Source organism: Didymosphaeria variabile (assembly GCF_027946475.1).
Source record: "Didymosphaeria variabile strain IMI 356815 chromosome Unknown scaffold_9, whole genome shotgun sequence".
Taxonomy (NCBI): Eukaryota; Fungi; Ascomycota; class Dothideomycetes; order Pleosporales; family Didymosphaeriaceae; genus Didymosphaeria; species Didymosphaeria variabile.
In genome coordinates, this window is record NW_026611628.1 from 1,711,059 (window position 1) to 1,727,922 (window position 16,864).

Sequence of the window (16,864 nt, forward strand, 5' to 3'; positions counted from 1 at the left end):
GTTTGGAGGATGTCGTCGCCACCGAAGGTGTTTGAGCTCCCTCCAGAGCTGAAGCGGTCCTTTTCGGAGAGGGACAGAGTGAAGGAGAGGCTGAAATTGAAGAAAGTAGAAATGATCAAGGTCAACCGTATGGGCTGTGATGAGCCGATTGGATTGCCTTTGTCGCCTGCATCATCGATAGTCCTTACGCCGATTATGTATTATAGAAGGCCTGCCAGCGTGAGAACGAAGACTCCGCCGACCCCTGCGAGAAGCCTTACGCCTCTGAGGGGTACGTCATCGAGAAGTGAAACGCCCAGATGTTCGTCACCGTTGAGGGATGGTACAGCGCCGGCAGATACTTCGCCGTCAAGCTCAGTTAGGAGTGTTGGAACTTCGAGAAGTGGGACACTGTCAACTAGAGCGAAGCATTTCTCGTTGCCATTGAGTCCCGTTGCTCAGTGCGTTCCATGGAGGAGATCGATAGTCGTGGACAGTACTCCGCGAAACACGACCCCCGTACCAAGAGAAAGGATACCGGTGTACATGCCAGGACCTATCCAACTGGAAGAGAAGTTCTCTGTGACGCCTCGACGGAATTCAGTTGCTAACTTGGAACGATTTGACGATGGAAGAGTACCGCAAGCCAACCGGTTCTCTGACCTGGTGGCACTAGACGGGATCACAATGTACTTTGAGGCGCTTGGAGTTTGCTCAGAAGCATCAGAGGCATGTTTGGACAGGTATTGGCTGCGCAACAGGGCAAACAGTTACTCGGGCTCAGGTCCAAGCGCAAAGAGCGCACGAAAGGGTGCGTCTGCTATGCCATCTATGCTTCGGCCACCTATTGCTTCGCCGCCGTCAGGTAGCATAGCGACTACCTTGGAGGGGATATTTCGGTCGCAGAAGGCATTGCGAGACGACGAAGGATGTACACCATCTTCTGGAACAGCTGGTCGTCGCAAACCTCTGCTGCGACAGCTGTTTAACTCCAGCCGAAAGTCTAGTTGAGATGGCGAGAGCTGTAATTACCGGGAAGCACCTGGGTGACAAGGCGACAACGCAGCACGTCCGCGCGTTGACGAAGGGCGGTTTTGAAATAGCTCGAAACAGGAAATTGAAATTGCTGAGAATACGAAAAAGGACAAATTGCATGTTTTTTGTTGAAGCAGTGACGATCTGTGCGGGTCGATCTCGGGAGGCCTGACGCGATGTCGGATGGCCAATAAAGGAGTGACTGATGAGGAATGAAGAGCAGGGGGTTCATATCGTGGAATGACGCGGTGGCCTTGGTGACAAGCAAGCCGCTGCGGGTGCTCGCTTTGCCTTCCGGTGAGGAGTCCCCTGTACGAGGGCGTCGTTGGCCAGGCGCTCACGACAGGGCGTTGCGACTGCATCGGTCACCACCATCCAACATGTTGCCCTTGTGGGCGCAGCTCTTCATGTATGCCCTGTCACAGTGGGGGCAATGGCTGGGCGAGACTGGCCGGCGGTTTGTGGAGGACGAGGATGCGCTGCCGCGATGATGCCAGGAGGTGCCAAAATGGTCGGCGCGCAGGAGACGACGCCCTCCAGAGTGCGATAGGGACGATCCCTCCACGCCGCAAAGCGAGGCGACGAATCTGCGACGCGGTGGCAGACACGACTCCAATCAACCCCCTGACGCCGCACGAGGGATCGCAGCTGGGTTGCCCTGTTCGGCCTGGCTTTCCTTGGCCGTGCACACTTCGATAGTCCCGCTTTCCGGGGCGCTCGTCAGACGTCCTCTCCGACACGAGCCAGCGCATCGATTGCGGGTCGCTCTCGTCTATCGTTCTAAAAGCCCCCGTCCTGCCCATCCTCCACACTTACTCCTCACTTACGATCGCCTTGTCATTCTGAACCCATCTATTCGCGTCTATCGCTGCCATCAACGCCCATCACAGTCCAGAGAGTTTCGCACAGACAGTCCAGTGTCACTGATCATCGCCAACATCAGTTTGCTTCGACGCCTCGCCTTCCCGACACCCACCCACATTGCACACCATGGCTACGGCCTTCTCGAGTAGTATCGAGCACATCAAACAAATGTTTTGTAATGAGTACTCTCATCTCCCAGAGCAGGAGCGCCAGCAACTATGGCTACAGCATGTCGCCCAGCTGCCTAGCAGCCCTCGACTGCAATCACAAGCACAACATGTCCCGCGCTCAATGTCCAGTTCAGCTGCCAACATGACGCAACTACTCGTATGAAGTCTTATACTTTGGTGTCCGCTACCCTCTTTAACACGACCCAGGTCAACAGCTATGGTAACATGGGCCGTGTCCAATCCACCCCAGTTGCACCAGCCATGGAACACTCCATGTCCCTATCAAACGACAACAGCCTCGAGCGGTCCACTTCAAACATGTCTAACTGGCAGTCATCATTCGACGGCCAGTCCAACGCATATGTATTCTCTGATGCATCAATGTCGAGACAACAAGTTCTGCAACCCATCCACGAGACGACCTTCACCAATGACAACATTGCTGAATACTCACCAGACGACTATGTCAACTTCATCGAGACTTCAGACAATGCCCAACCCCCTTTCCCAGCCCCATCACCACCCCCAACTGCAACTAACACCGAACAACCAGTGGATGCCGTCATTAGACGTTTCTACATCGCCTAGTACACCATCAACTGCTCTCATGACGCCGGTTACTCTATCAAGTGACTCAATGAGCCGTCAGAGCAGCTTCAATCCTCATTTCGTTGGTGACGTTCCAATGTTGCGCTCAGATTCTCAAATGTACCCCATCCTCTCTGAAGATGGGACTATTTCTTTTCCATCCGATGTCAATCTTGTACAGAAGAATATCAGCGGTCACGCTGATAATCTTCCTTTCCTATCTGCTTCTACCGGTTTCACTGGCCTGCCCAGTGAAACTTCGTTTCTTTCGCCTGTTGCAAATGTTTCTTCTGCAAGTGTTCATGCACTTGCTGCACAACGTCAAGAGAGTGAGCCGTGCCTGGTGGAGGATATGCGGAGGTCGGCTTCAGAATCATCAATGTCGGCGAATGAGAGCGACGCCAGCTACGCTTCTGCGCCTCGCACTCACAACCGCCATGTTCGCCGCGAGCGCGAAATCATCGCGCAAGCCGGCAGCTGCAGGATCGCGCCCAAGGCCGTTCCCAGCGCTCCCCAGACGAGGTCTGCATCACCCAATGCTCAAATGATGCGGATCGAGTCTGAAGACGGCACCTCGCGACACGTCGGCGTCATCAGCAAAGCGCCGTATGTACGTCCCCAACATCCCAAGATCCTGTGCCCCCACTGCAGCGAGCGCCCCGAGGGCTTCCGCGGCACGCACGAGCTCGACCGCCACGTTGCGCGCGCTCACACCGCCGTCCGCAAGGGCTACATCTGCGTGGCGCCCGCCTTCGACAAGAACTTCCTCAGCGGCTGCAAGCACTGCCGCAACAAGAAGGTCTACGGCGCCTACTACAACGCCGCTGCGCATCTGCGCCGTGCCCATTTCCACCCGCGTAAGCGCGGCCGGAAGGGCAAGAACGACGAGAAGCGCGGCGGTATCGGCGGCGGCGACGACCCGCCCATGGACTACCTCAAGCAGCACTGGATCCGCGAGATGGAGGTCGAGAACAAGATGAAGAGTCGCAAGGACAGCCACGCATCTGCATCGCCGGCGAGCTCGTCAGACAGCGCGCCCGAGCACGACGCCGACGCCGCGTACGACATGGAGCTCGCGTACCCCCCGCTGCAGACCGACGTTTCCATCGCGTCGATAGAACCCAGCCCGTACGTCGACTTCGCGGCGTACAACGGCGTGGACATGAACTTGAACGAAGCGTCTGCCGCATCGCTGTACAACGCGCAGTTGATGTATGCGGCGCAGGCACAGCAACAGAGTAGTGACGACTTTGACTTCGACGCGTATAGAACCTAGTAGGGTTGTATACTCCTATCTCTTTCTTCCTCTTTAATCTCTTCCGTTGATCTCAAGTTCGGATATACAAGCATGGAATCGGCGTTTGGGTATGCTTCTTTATACGAATCGTTTGATGGGTAGGCCGTTTGGTCGATTGGGCTGGGACCGCCCCAAGAGCTGGGATGGCCCAGGTGTGCTTTTGCGATGCATGTTGCTGGCGTTTTTGCTTGAGTTTCGCTTTCTTTTATTCACGTACACATGACGGTTTGATGCTATATATGCGTTCTCGTCGCGAAGTTTTGATATCCTTCGAGTATATGCTGTTTGTTGGGCGATAGTCGTTTCTCTTGGCTGGATTGAGTCCTGGATACGAGTACTGTTAGCTATTGTGTATTGTTGTTACCCTGCTTATCGTAGCCTTTTCACCAAAGGCCTGAGAGCAAGAGTACGAATTAACATGAAATTACTTCAATCAACTCGTGTTAATTTGTCTATGAGCTTTCGTGTAGCCCGTGCTCTGGATCAGTGGCGCCTCAGAATTTCGAGATCGGGAACAAATAACGACTTCAACGATGGAAAATAGCAATGGTATTAAGCGTATATACCGGGTCGTATCCTAAAGAACCTAGCTCGAAATGATCATGGATATCTTGCAAAAGAATGACGACATGGGCTACAGCCCCCAAAGAGCGCCCCCTAAAACGCATCTTCATTAGGACAGGCCGTAACATCGTGGCCCTCGTTTTCGCAAAGAGCACACCACTTATCTGGGTCAGGTGCTGATTCGCCCTTGGGAGGGACGAGGCCTGCGCTCGGAGAGCTGGGGCTAAATGCCGGCGGTGGCGGCGGAGGTAGCTCACCAGTTGGAGCATTGCCCGGCGCTTTTGTTGGAGTTACTGCTGAGGGACGTAGCCCGTTGGAAGATACAGAAAGGTTTCGTAGGCCCTCGATGACCGCATCTTTGCCGTTGCGAGCACCGCTTGGTGCCTTTGAGATTTCTGCCCCGCCCATAGATGGACAGTTGAGGATGTCGTGACCGCCGCCTTCGCAGAAGCCACACCACATGTTGTCGCCATCGCCGGAGGAGAGGCCATCAGCGGATTCAGTCATGGGTACGAGTGGTAGCGGTGGAGCGTCGCGGCGGGTGGCTTGAGGAGAACCTCTCCAGCTCACTACAGTCCCTTTCGAATCGCGTCCGGAGGACCGCTTTTCTTCCTTGGCGGTATGCTCCGAGACGCCATTGCTAATGAAACTCTCGCGTTGGGCATTGGCATTGAGTTGCTCTTTCAGTCGCTCAATCTCCCGCTCAAGCTCCTCCTCCCTGAATGCTTTGCGCTCGACAAGCCCACGAAGCTCCTCTTTCTCTCGCTCTACTGCCTCCACTCTTGCATTTGCAGTATGAAGCTCTTCAGGGTTCACGGAGGATCCATGACGTGATAATGGTGAACGGCCGTGCTCCTCGGCAGGACCAGAGCTTAATGAATGAATGATAGCTTTCAAACCGCGGATTTCATCGTCTCGCTGCTCCAGATCACGCGCGCCAGGGCTCGCAGGACCATCCTCGATCGCTTTTGCGCCCTTCAAGGCTGCTGCAGCCTTCTCCCGCTCTCGACGCAGTTCGGACCGGCCGCGCTCGACTTCACCGCGGAGGAACTCAACTTCGCCACGAGCTTCAGCTTCGCCTCTCCTAGCATCCTCTAGACCTTCCTCGAGCTCTTGCACAAGTTCTTCAAGCTGTTTCAACTGCATGGCTACAGTTGCAACATCTTCGCCTCTCGAATGTAGCTCCCGCAGTTCTTCCTGCAACTCTTCCACTTTCCGTTCGTATACACGTTCAGTCTCCGTGCTAGCCAGCTCAAGAGTATCGATAGTACTTCGGAAGTCCGCTCGGTGTGCGTCGAACTCAGCCGTAAGCATAGCGATCTTCTCGTTCTTCTCGCGAAGCAGCGACCGTAACTGTGCCACATCGTTCGATTCGTCGCCACTGTTCCTGTGGGAGGATGACCCGAAACTCATACCGTCCTCTGGTAGCATGCTTTGGATTTCTGCCAGACTAGACTCCATCTCCGCAAGCGATGCAGCTTGCTCTTTGAGTTGCTTGTCACGTTCCTCGAGGAGTTTGCTCAGACGCGTCACCTCCTCATCGGACTGACTCGAGCCAGGTCTTCGGCGAGTAGAGCTTGCCATTGAATTATTGCTGACTCTGTTGGCTGTTGGTGTAGTCTCTGCATCTTCGTCAATGGTATCGTGATGACCCAGACGCGAATTATTGCGCGAATATGGCCGAGGTGGACCTGGTGTCCGCGGCTTCTGGAAGGCCGAAGTCTTAGGTCCAGGGCTATTGAACCTGGGAGCGCCGATACTCTTGGAGAAACCCGATGGTGTGATCGAGCCAGCTCTACTAGGTGTGGGCGCAAGATTGGGCTGCTTGCGAAAAGGGGACTCGGGTCGCGGTAGGGAGGGTCTGCCTGGTTGTTTGAACTGTGGGCTCGATGCCCGGGCACCAGGACCGAGGGACTGAGAGAATTTGGGTATCGAGGGCGTATCAGGGCTATGGTCTGGTCTCTCGCGAGTGGAGGCGCTGAAGTCTTGTCTTGCGCGTGTCGATGCGCTGAAGTTTGGTCTTTCGCGAGAGGAGGCGCTGAACTTGCTACCGTACGAAGGGGTCGTAGGGGTTGGGGGCAGGTCGGAGCCGGAAGGTGATCGCTTCTTTGCTCGGTGAACTGGTAAGAATATCCCAGAGCCGGGGATGGAGGTGTTAAAATAGCTCGTACTATGCGCCAGTCAATACTCGTGTGCTGTTATCGAACATTAATTCACGTACCCATCCACGTCGCCGTCGTTCTTCCCGCGCGAAGCATACTGTCTGCTAAGTTCAACACCGGCGAAAACACCAGGCTTGCCGCGCACGCTGCCGACGAACTTGACAACACCGGTCATAGACCCAGGCACGTCCACGAGGTCGCCAATTTCGAGTTCGCGGCCGTCGCCGCCCATTTTGCTGGTGGGGGTGGTGGGTTTGCCAACGAGAGCGTTCAGACTCGCCTTCCTGGCGACTGCTGTAGACTGCGCAAGCGATAAATTAGGTGAAGAAGCGACGCTTGCGAGCGTGTGAGAGGGACGCGGCGGACCAAGCCGTCGCGGCGTCCCGGGCGTTTGTAAGGACATCCTGGGTGTAGCCCGCCCGGGAGTGTAATGTTATTGTTGACTAGGGTCATAAGAGAAGAGACGGTTGTTAAGCCACAACGCGGTCGCATGGGCCCGCCCCACGCCAATGAAAATCATCCACCACCCCAAAGGAGACCAGTCGTGCGCCATGCGAGGACAAAGTTTGAATCGCCATATCAATTGCACGCCGCCGTGGAGTCGTACAAAATTCCATGTCAGCCTGTGAATCGGTCTACGAGACTCATCTTGCGCCCTTTGATCTAGTGCCGCTTACAACAGCAATCTCCGGGCTGTCCTCCTCGCATTACAGATATTGTTTCTTACGCTGGAATGGATGTGATGAGTGATCTCGCATGGGAAGAAAGATCTTGCAGCATACTTTAGCACATGCAGGTGCGACCTTAGTTCCCATAGTGTGTGTGGGCCCGGTGTCAAGACGGACACTTGCAGTTTCGTGCTACGGCAACACTAGAAATCTACTGTTGCGCGGGGCTACCACTCGATTTTGTGAGACATACAATTGACACAAGTGAACATACTAGGTAAGTGACATAGCGGAGTTGCCAAAGTCTCGGAGGTGATCTTGCTGTCTCATAGGGTAACGCGTTCTAATCAGCAGGATCGGATGGAATAGGTAGATATCTCAGTGAACGGCGTTGGAAGATGGGTATGAGACACATACCTTCAGGGGTAGCCAATTTTCTCAGCGAACGGTTTTGTAGCTGGGCAATACTACGGTAGCATGCTACACCATAAGTATCTTTATAAATTGGCATTGTTGAAGCCGACAAACTAGGTAAGTCCAGTAAAGTCTATACGAGTCTGTACGTGTATGCTTTTCGAAGGCTGAGACACGTTATCACGTGGAAACAGAGTAAGTTCCAGCGTTTCGCTGAAGGCTAGGTTCCCTAGAGTTAGAGGCAGTGTCATAAGTGACATGGTCGTATGGGCAGTCGACAAGGTCGATGCGACCATCTGAAACCATGGCATTGTTCTAAGAGCAGGCATTTCAAGCGATTACATAGTATGTTGCCAATGAGACTCAATCATTGTATGTTGACTCGAAGTATGTTCAAAAGTTGTTCCCAAGCGAGATGCTCTTCTGCAGCTATCCCGAGTCGGCAACAGCGACCCCTCCGCCAATTGCCTCGGCTCGGAGATCTGCTAACGATTGCCGCTCCCATCTTACGCCGCGTCTACAAAACACAAGAGCCATGCCTCTTTCTCCAGGTTTCCACCCCGGATTCCCCACAGTATCTACACGATGGCTGGCGCAGTCAGACAGCCCATAGACGTCGCGTCCCTCGAGCGCTATATCTCCGCCAATGTCCCGGAAATCGCGGTTCCGATCGATGTAAAGCAGTTTGGCTATGGCCAGAGCAACCCTACATACCAGTTGACAGATAAAACTGGCAAGAAGTATGTCATGCGGAAGAAGCCGCCGGGGACACTTCTTTCGAAGGTATGGATAACGAAGAGAGCTGTGGTCAACCGCGGGCTGAACATAGTAGACAGCGCATAAAGTCGACCGCGAATACCGGATAATTCACGCTCTAGAGAAGACCGATGTCCCTGTACCGAAAGCTTATGCCTTGTGCCAGGACGAGAAAGTTCTAGGATCTGACTTCTACATCATGGAGTTTCTCGATGGTCGCATCTTTGAGGATCCAGCGATTCCTGAAGTTACACCGGAGGAGCGCACGAAGATGTAAGTCCCATTCCATGTAGATAAGCTTAAATTGACTCATGGTTGCAGGTGGCACTCCGCAATTACAACTCTGGCCAAATTCCACCGCGTTGTTCCTAAAGCCGTCGGCCTCGAGAGCTATGGGAAACCGTCCGGCTTCTACAATCGTCAAATCTCTACATTCAACACAATCTCGAAATCACAAGCAGCAGCAAAGGATAAAGAGACGGGGATACCAGTCGGAAAGATTCCGCATCAAGATGATATGGTAGCTTTCTTCAGCGACCCCAAGACGCAACCAAAAGACAGAAGTAGCTTTGTGCATGGCGATTACAAGATCGACAATGTAGTCTTCCACAAGACCGAGCCTAGAGTTATCGGTATTCTCGACTGGGAAATGTCGACAATAGGACACCCCTTGAGCGACTTGAACAACGTATTCGCGCCATATCTGTGGGCCGATAAAAAGAAAGCACTGGGCAGCCGCGCGAACGAGGCATTTCTACCTGGCAAGACGCCAGGCCTTCCATCAGAAGACCAGCTCGTTGCGTGGTACTCAGAAGTTGCTGGGTGGGATCCCAGACCAGATTTGACTTGGGGACATGCGTTTTCGACGTACAGGTCGGCGATCATCATGCAGGGCATTGCGGCGCGGTATGCGCTGCGTCAAGCGAGTAGTGCACAGGCTCACGAGTACGCTTTATTGATGAAGCCGTTTGCTGAGGCCGCGTGGGATTTGGTGCAGGATTATAAGAGATCACACGAGAAAGCAAGGCTATAGTGTAAATATAACAAGTCCATGTTTAGCGACACAGGTTTCCCCAGAACTCTGCCTGATTACTGCTATGGCTCTTGTGAATGTATACAACCGAAGAAGTATTATTCACTCATGCTTCAAAAGACTTTCCATACACGAGTTCGCCTGGGAAACCCTCGGATGTCGTCGGACTTGTAGAAGCATCATCCGGGGAAAGGATAAGTTTCGCCCCCCATAGCCTCAGCGAAAACCCTCTCGGAGAACACAATGTCCTGAGGGTGGGTCTGACCATTAACCATTGTCGACTACGTTCCTATCACTGCGAGCAAGATCTGGTAGGAGAACAAGGTGGTGAATAAATGCTTAATCTTGCCCATTGACTTGCCATTAAATCCTGACGCTGACATAGATTTGAATGCTACTTGGGTGCTTGAAGGTCACACGAGCTCAACTTGATTTACTCCAAGCTTACATGTGCCATCCGAGCAAGTCACAGCCTCTCGCACATGCACTGCAGGATACATTCACTCACTGTTCTGCATAGCCGATGATCTCAATATGTCATAAATTGCAAAGTGCAAAATGGTATCATGTTCTTGCTGGCCTGTAGTTTGGCTCTGTCAACACATGTACCTGTCTCAGAGAGGTTCGATGTGAAGTAACTGGGTACGTACCCACAAGCTTTTCCCAAAACGCCTTCCACTCGTCCCATCATTCATAGACCCCAACTCATGGATAGTACGCAGCGCTCGTTTGTGATGTCCCTCGCTCAATGTCTTCCTCCTCCACCCCTGTGGTCATCTGTGTTGATGCGGTCGAGCGCCTGACCCTTTGTTAGTGATCTTGCGATGCCGAAAGGATATGCAGCTGTACGGACCTCGAGCAGAACGACAGCATTTCCTCGAATGACGACCATACCGAGTCTCTCTTTGCTGCCATCTTTCTTCTCCTCCAAAGCTTCGTCCAGCACAACGTTTAGGTAGACATCGTAACCTCGTAGGGTACCCTGGACTTTGCGGCTGCCATTAAGCGACACGAGAATGCGCTTTTCCAGATACTGCCGCGGATTAGCATACCCCGTCAAGGAATAATTACTGCATGTCTCACCTTCTTGAGCTCAGGCTGTGCTTGAGGCATCTTGGAGTATGGCGGCGGTGTGAAGTGTACGTATGGTCGCGCAGTCGCTTCGGTGCAAGTGTGCTAGGAAATGCGATACTGAGATTTGACCGGAGCCTTGAGGGAAGAGAGCGTTTGGAGGTGTATCGTATTGGCGTTGCCGTGTGGTGGAGTTATCGAGTTGCGCAGATCGAAAAGCTATCCCGCAATTCGACACTCGGAGGTCTTGGCGTGTACTAGGCACGAAGTCACTGGGTCTTTTCGCGACTCTCTCACTCCAACCTCACATCTTCGACCATATCAAACACAACAATGAAGCGATCAGGCTCTGGACGTGTAGCGCGAAAGATTGGCGCATACGAGGACAGCTCTGCAGACAGCGCGAATAGCTCGCAGAACGAGGCGCAAAGCCAGCCAGGTACGTTTTGCGCGTCATTTTCGCAAGCTTCTGTTTCTGACCTTCATAGGAGAGCCGTGCTAACTCACGGGGTAGAAACTGTAGTCAGAAGACCAACTTTCGGGAAAAGCAAGAAGCGCTCATCCTTGCGCGTCTCTTTCGGCCCTGGCGATTCAGATGCGAACGATGGCGACGAATCAAGCGATGCCGGCGTTTTCACACCCAAGAAGTCTAATCTTAGCCGAATAGCTCTCGAGAAAAGCGCACAACTCAGGGCAAGATCACCCCTCGTGCAAGAGGCATCGCGGCCCAGCACAGACGAGGATAGGCCGAGCTATAGCAAAGACCACCTCGCGGAACTGCGCAACTCTACCCCTTCGAAGCCGAAAGATCTCAGACCGTCAGCAGAAGAGGAAGATGAGCAGCGAGCGCTTGATATTGCTTCTAAGTTCGGATCTGCGGCGCCCATATCTCTCGAACCTGAGACGTCTGCCATTCCTACACAGGCGGAGATCTTGGAGAAGAAAGCCAGACGGAGACGATTGGCGCAAGAGGAAAAGGCCTACGACGAGGATGAGGACAGACCGTGGGCTTCAGATGACGATGACGAGTTCCGCACACACAAGAACGAGATCTCTCTGCGACCGAAGGACAAGTGGGGTGAAACTCGCCTCGTTCGTGATGACGAAGACATCGCGGAAGGCTTCGATGATTTTGTCGAGGACGGAAAGATAGCGATGGGACGGAAAGCAGAACGCGAGGTACAGCGAAGACGGCGAGCTGAAATGGCTGAATTGATCAATGATGCTGAAGGTGGATTGGGAGATGATAGTTCAGACGACTCAGAGGAAGAGCGCAACGCAGCATTTGCTGCAGCGCAAGCTCGCTCGGGCAGATATGGACAAAAGGACCAGGACGAAGAAGACGGGGCCAGAACGCCGCCGCGGATCACACCATTGCCTGATCTTGGAGATATCCTATCAAGTCTACAATCAGACATAGACGCAAAGCAGCAAAGACAAGAGCTAATTCGCCGGAAGCTGGAGGAGTTGAAGGAGGACAAGGTCCGTGTCGCCGAGCGAAAGCAGTATCTTCAACAACAACTACAAGAAACTGCGGAAAAGTTTGAGAAGTTTCGACAAGAGGAGGGTCTACCAGCACTACCTTCGAGTACTGGGAACAAATTGATCGCGGAGAGAGGCCTCGATAGTCTGGGTACAACACCTCTTGGGACCACGCCAATGGACACGGGTTCGAGTGCTTCAGATGGAGAGTAGATAGTATCAATGCCACCAACTGATATCCCGCGCTTTCGCGCTTTGTACATGCTTGTTGTTACAACGTTGGTATACCACCACTCCCGACAACTCCACGATAGTGTACAAAGCGCCAACCGAGCGTGAACTCCAATCCGGACTCCTGAAAATGCATGCTGATCCTCCTCTCTTTCTCTATTGTCTTGCACCCAACAACTATGAGTTCGCATCGATCTCCGCCCACACCTTTTTAATATGCTCCCGCTTCTCCCTCGCCTCTTCGCGATTCTGTCGTGTGCGCTCGAGTCGCTGTGCGCGAAGACACATGTTGACTTTGTACTTCGCGTCGGTGCAGCCACCGAAAACTTTGTGCATGAAGCCGCGGGCGTGGCATTCATCGAGCATGGCGACCACGTCGGCGCAGTCTGGGATCGTTAGCCGTCTCCGCTCCCACAGCTGTGTATCTAAGCTTACTCTTTTGGACCTCCTCGGTGTGGAGATGGGGATGCATGGTGAGACGTGGTACTAGGATTGTAGGAGAGGAAGAGGGGCTATTGGTGGTGCGCGACGGTTTACGGTGGCGTGGCGTGAACAGCTCTGAGGTTGAAGATGGTCGGATCGGGAAGTCACAAGATTTCGTGAACGCGGCCCGTGCGCTCTTACCTTTTCGCGCAGCGCTCCCCCGCAGCGTCGGTAGAAACAACATCTTCACGGCCGAAACTTGGAAGTCGAAAACATCATGGCTTCTCAAGCTGCGTTGAAGAAGCAGCAGGGTAAGTGCTTGAAATTTTAATGGTTTGGTGTTGGGAAGGGCACAAAATTAACGTGATATCAGACCTGCAAACCACATACCAAAATTACAAAAGCACGCTCCAAACAATAGCCTCAAAGATCGGTGATATCGAGCAAGAGACCGAGGAGCACAAGTATGCCTCTCATGCCCCTCTCCATCATCAAGCTTCAAACTTTACCCCTGCATCATACACCGCTCTTCTCCTCCAGTCACCTCTGCACTAGGCAACCTGACACTGCCTTCCATTCCCGCTGCTCACCGCTATATTCCCTCCCGAATAGATCTGCAGACTAAATCTATGCAGGCTTGTACTGGAGACTCTAGAGCCGCTACCGGGCGACCGGAAATGCTTCCGCATGATTAACGGCGTCCTGACTGAACGGACAGTGAAGGAAGTAGTGCCGATCTTGAAGACGAATTCGGACGGGTTGAAGAAGGCGCTCGAGGAGCTTGTCAAGCAGTACAAGTTGAAACAGGAGGAGATGGAGAAGTGGAAGGTGAGTTCCGTCAAGTCATGTGCTTGCTGTGTTGCCCATAGACACATGCAGCTGGATGTGCTCCCAAGGAGTGGTTGAACGTCAGCTTGTGCTAGAGAACTTTGCTGACTGCGTCACCTAACAGAAGAAGAATAACGTCCAGGTCGTCCAACAGCCAGGGCAGTAGTGAGAGCAGTGGAACATGAAGACCGGCGTACGCATGCCGTGGTCTATGACAGATGATGCATGGGGCTGGGCACGAGACACCGAAGAAATTTTCTCGGACCCGGAACGATGTCTGCAGCTTGAGCGTTCTCACTTGCTTCGACATCACTCTGCATAGCTGGTCCAAGCCTTCACCCCCACGCCTAGGGCATGAGGCCCTCATCTTACGCCCAAGCATCATTGTACAGCCGCAGGTTCGGGTCAAGTCAATATGCGTTGGCTGATTTGTTCGACCCTGAATGCTGACAGGTTCGAACATGGGTCGAATGGTGCGAATCGAGCAATGAGTTGTTCATGACATGGGACACGACTAGCACAGTAATGAAAAAATCGTCATCTGTATCAAGGATCTGTCTGCATCCTCGTGAACCGTGTTTCCAGTGGACGACTGTCGCGGTTTCCGTCCCGCCGGACTCGACAAGGCTGAGACGGCACGGCTCATCAATGGCTGCTGCGCGATGAGTTGGCCTTTAAGCTCAGCAGATCGACGCCCTCTTCTGCGGCGTCGACCCGTCTGCATGGATGGATCATCTATAGGATACCATCATAATAAGCTCTGCAGCGTTGGGATCAGACGGAACAGTCGGTGAGTGGACCAGGCAGAACACCACCTCAGATGCGAGGTGTACACGCGAACTGATGACGGTAAAGTGGTTGAGAAGACACATCCTAGGCACTTTTTCTTCGGCGCGACCACGTAGGTCTGAGCCGGGATACAGCCTCGCCCGTGCCGGCCAACGCAGCGTTCGCGGCCGAGCTGCAGTGACAGCGAACCGCGGATCGCCAGGCAGGTCTGCAGGCCCGATGGCGGGGGCACGAGCGTCATCCTTCACAGCGGGGGACGTAGTCGCTAGCCGGACGTTTCAACAAAAGAAAAGCTATTCGGAGAAACAGCGGTCCTGCTGTGCTCACTGTAGTGCTACAGACGACGTTCGAATAGAAGCAAGCGACCCAGTAGGAGAAAAAGCAAGCGCGTTGCTAGAGCTCACAGGGCAGTCGAATGAGAGCTGACACCACGATCACCCGCATATGCATGATCGGCGGGCCTCTTGAACGGCCGCCTGCGCTGGGCTGGCTCGCTCGAGCATGGCGTGAGGGGCTCGTATTTTCGCCCGTGTCAGCGCCAACAAACACGCTGTAGAGGGCGGATGGCTTGGGAAGCAGTCGCTGTAGCATGTTGAAACGGTCTCGGGTGGATGAAATGAGGGCCGGCCGCGAGAACAAGGCTGTCTCTGTCTGAGGGGAAAGCAGCGGGCGGGCCGCAGCGGGGAGCTGAAGGGGCCGGGGAGCCTAAATTCCTCGGGTTATGAGTGGAGCTCTGCGCACATTTCGACGGCGGCTCACCTCGTTCGATTCGCTCTTCGCCCGGATTTCTGACCGCCAGCGCACTCCGACTGGCTGCGCTCGCACACGTCGCTCACGCGTCCAAGCTCGGCGCATATCCTGGTGAGTCCGCATCCGGCGCGCAGGCTAGCGTGCCCGGCCGCTGTGGTGTCGCGCGCAAGCTCCTGTGAGCTGTTGAATGAACCGCAACGACCGACATCGTGTGCAGCCACCGCTCACGCTCCGCAGACAGACCGCCAGCAGCAGCACGCGCCCCCTGCGGCCGCTCCTGCGACCACTCGCGCATAGCCTGCCCGCCCGTCCCCACCGCCCGCCATCGTGCCCCAGCCCGCGGCGCGCCCCAGACGTCGCACACGGTGGAGAGTGACATCTGCCACGGTAGAACGACAAGAGCCAGGACGCAGCAACAGCAAGCCCCGTCGTGTGTAAGCCCAATCACGCCCGCGGTCGTCGAGGCCGTCTCAACGGGCGTCCCACGGCACCGCACCGCTCCTCCACTGCAACCTGCCCCTTGCGCCTGCCCTCCGCCCTGCGCTGCCCTTTCCCTCCCTGCCCGCGCCTTCCTGTGCCTCTGGCCGCCCGCATGCACGCTAACCCCCCAGGCGTCGCACCCACGAAGTGTGCTGCGCTGCATCCTCCCAGTGACGTGGACGCCAGCGAATAGCCAGCGCACACAGGCTCTCGCAAGCCGTGCTAGGGCCTGCAACAGGCCGAATAAACATGTCGTCCACCCCGCCCAAGAATGACGGCGTGGAACAAGCACCGCAGTCGCCTGACGATTCGGAGCCGCATATGGACAGAGAAGCTCAGGAAACACAAGCGCAGGGACTCGGGTACGAGTTTGAAGTCAAGGAACAGGACCGATGGCTTCCAATCGCCAATGGTGCGTCTATTTCACGTCTCCCCTCTGCCCTCTGATTTGCGCGTTGTCTGCACGTCGACCGTTTGCCCACGTCTGGCGTTGCTGGATGCCCGCATACCCGTCAATCGCGCGTCTGCCTCGTCTGCCCGCCGAATCACCGCCTGCCACTCGAGTGTACCAGCAAACGGCCGCCCTGCAGACGCGCCATGTCGTCCGCTTCCCCGCAGAGCAGCTCCTCGCCGCCACAGACGACGCCCAAGCCCGCAAACTCTGCTGCTGCAGATGCTAACATACGCAATTTTGCTCCAGTCGCCCGCATCATGAAGATGGCCCTACCCGAGAACGCAAAGATTGCAAAGGAAGCCAAGGAATGCATGCAGGAATGCGTCAGCGAGTTCATCTCCTTCATCACGAGCGAGGGTGAGTCCCCCGTTGAGCAAGCACGCGTGCGTGCCCGCTGACCTTGTGCACAGCCAGCGAAAAGTGCCAGCAGGAGAAGCGCAAGACGGTCAACGGCGAGGACATATTGTTCGCCATGACCTCCTTGGGCTTCGAGAACTACTCGGAAGCGCTCAAGATCTATCTATCAAGGTACCGCGAGGTAAGCTACTAGACTCTCCTTCGCCCCCTTGCCTCCACTTGGCGAAGACACGTTCTGAACTCTTTATTGATTGGTGGCTCGAGACCCTCCTCGCAAATCAGAACAAACCTGCTGGGGCCAACCAGTTCAATGCAGCAGGGTCCGCTGCAGGTGGCAATCCCGGCGCAGAGAGTGCCCAACACCCGAACGTTCTGAGCGGCGACACGGAGATGGCCGACAACGACAACACCGCCTTTGGCTACACCGTCCACAACGGAAACGGCGCCGCCGAGTTCTAAACGCCGAGCC

General features: G+C 54.6%; 8 protein-coding genes across 8 annotated transcripts; 5 read left to right on the forward strand and 3 right to left on the reverse strand.

Moving 5' to 3' along the window:
- Positions 1-2,366: 2,366 nt before the first annotated feature.
- Positions 2,367-3,912, forward strand: N0V89_011896 (uncharacterized protein; the record flags this gene model as incomplete). Its single annotated transcript, XM_056220622.1, has 2 exons — positions 2,367-2,600; positions 2,698-3,912. The coding sequence occupies 2 exons, from the start codon at positions 2,367-2,369 to the stop codon at positions 3,910-3,912; spliced, it is 1,449 nt and encodes a 482-aa protein (XP_056065925.1).
- Positions 3,913-4,590: 678 nt separating this feature from the next.
- On the reverse strand, positions 4,591-6,891 carry N0V89_011897 (uncharacterized protein; the record flags this gene model as incomplete). Its single annotated transcript, XM_056220623.1, has 2 exons — positions 4,591-6,667; positions 6,719-6,891. 2 exons carry the CDS (start codon positions 6,889-6,891, stop codon positions 4,591-4,593), a joined length of 2,250 nt encoding a protein of 749 aa, XP_056065926.1.
- Positions 6,892-8,326: 1,435 nt separating this feature from the next.
- N0V89_011898 (uncharacterized protein) lies at positions 8,327-9,530 on the forward strand (the record flags this gene model as incomplete). The annotated part of the gene is made up of 3 exons (XM_056220624.1): positions 8,327-8,524; positions 8,574-8,770; positions 8,819-9,530. The coding sequence occupies 3 exons, from the start codon at positions 8,327-8,329 to the stop codon at positions 9,528-9,530; spliced, it is 1,107 nt and encodes a 368-aa protein (XP_056065927.1).
- A 745-nt stretch (positions 9,531-10,275) lies between these two features.
- On the reverse strand, positions 10,276-10,643 carry N0V89_011899 (uncharacterized protein; the record flags this gene model as incomplete). Its single annotated transcript, XM_056220625.1, has 3 exons — positions 10,276-10,329; positions 10,384-10,563; positions 10,614-10,643. 3 exons carry the CDS (start codon positions 10,641-10,643, stop codon positions 10,276-10,278), a joined length of 264 nt encoding a protein of 87 aa, XP_056065928.1.
- A 291-nt stretch (positions 10,644-10,934) lies between these two features.
- Positions 10,935-12,296, forward strand: N0V89_011900 (uncharacterized protein; the record flags this gene model as incomplete). The annotated part of the gene is made up of 2 exons (XM_056220626.1): positions 10,935-11,040; positions 11,116-12,296. The coding sequence occupies 2 exons, from the start codon at positions 10,935-10,937 to the stop codon at positions 12,294-12,296; spliced, it is 1,287 nt and encodes a 428-aa protein (XP_056065929.1).
- A 195-nt stretch (positions 12,297-12,491) lies between these two features.
- On the reverse strand, positions 12,492-12,786 carry N0V89_011901 (uncharacterized protein; the record flags this gene model as incomplete). Its single annotated transcript, XM_056220627.1, has 2 exons — positions 12,492-12,700; positions 12,750-12,786. The coding sequence occupies 2 exons, from the start codon at positions 12,784-12,786 to the stop codon at positions 12,492-12,494; spliced, it is 246 nt and encodes an 81-aa protein (XP_056065930.1).
- A 228-nt stretch (positions 12,787-13,014) lies between these two features.
- Positions 13,015-13,731, forward strand: GIM4 (Cochaperone prefoldin complex subunit; the record flags this gene model as incomplete). The annotated part of the gene is made up of 4 exons (XM_056220628.1): positions 13,015-13,048; positions 13,111-13,201; positions 13,373-13,565; positions 13,690-13,731. The coding sequence occupies 4 exons, from the start codon at positions 13,015-13,017 to the stop codon at positions 13,729-13,731; spliced, it is 360 nt and encodes a 119-aa protein (XP_056065931.1).
- Positions 13,732-16,181: 2,450 nt separating this feature from the next.
- N0V89_011903 (uncharacterized protein) lies at positions 16,182-16,854 on the forward strand (the record flags this gene model as incomplete). Its single annotated transcript, XM_056220629.1, has 3 exons — positions 16,182-16,395; positions 16,449-16,576; positions 16,660-16,854. The coding sequence occupies 3 exons, from the start codon at positions 16,182-16,184 to the stop codon at positions 16,852-16,854; spliced, it is 537 nt and encodes a 178-aa protein (XP_056065932.1).
- Between the last annotated feature and the right edge of the window lie 10 nt (positions 16,855-16,864).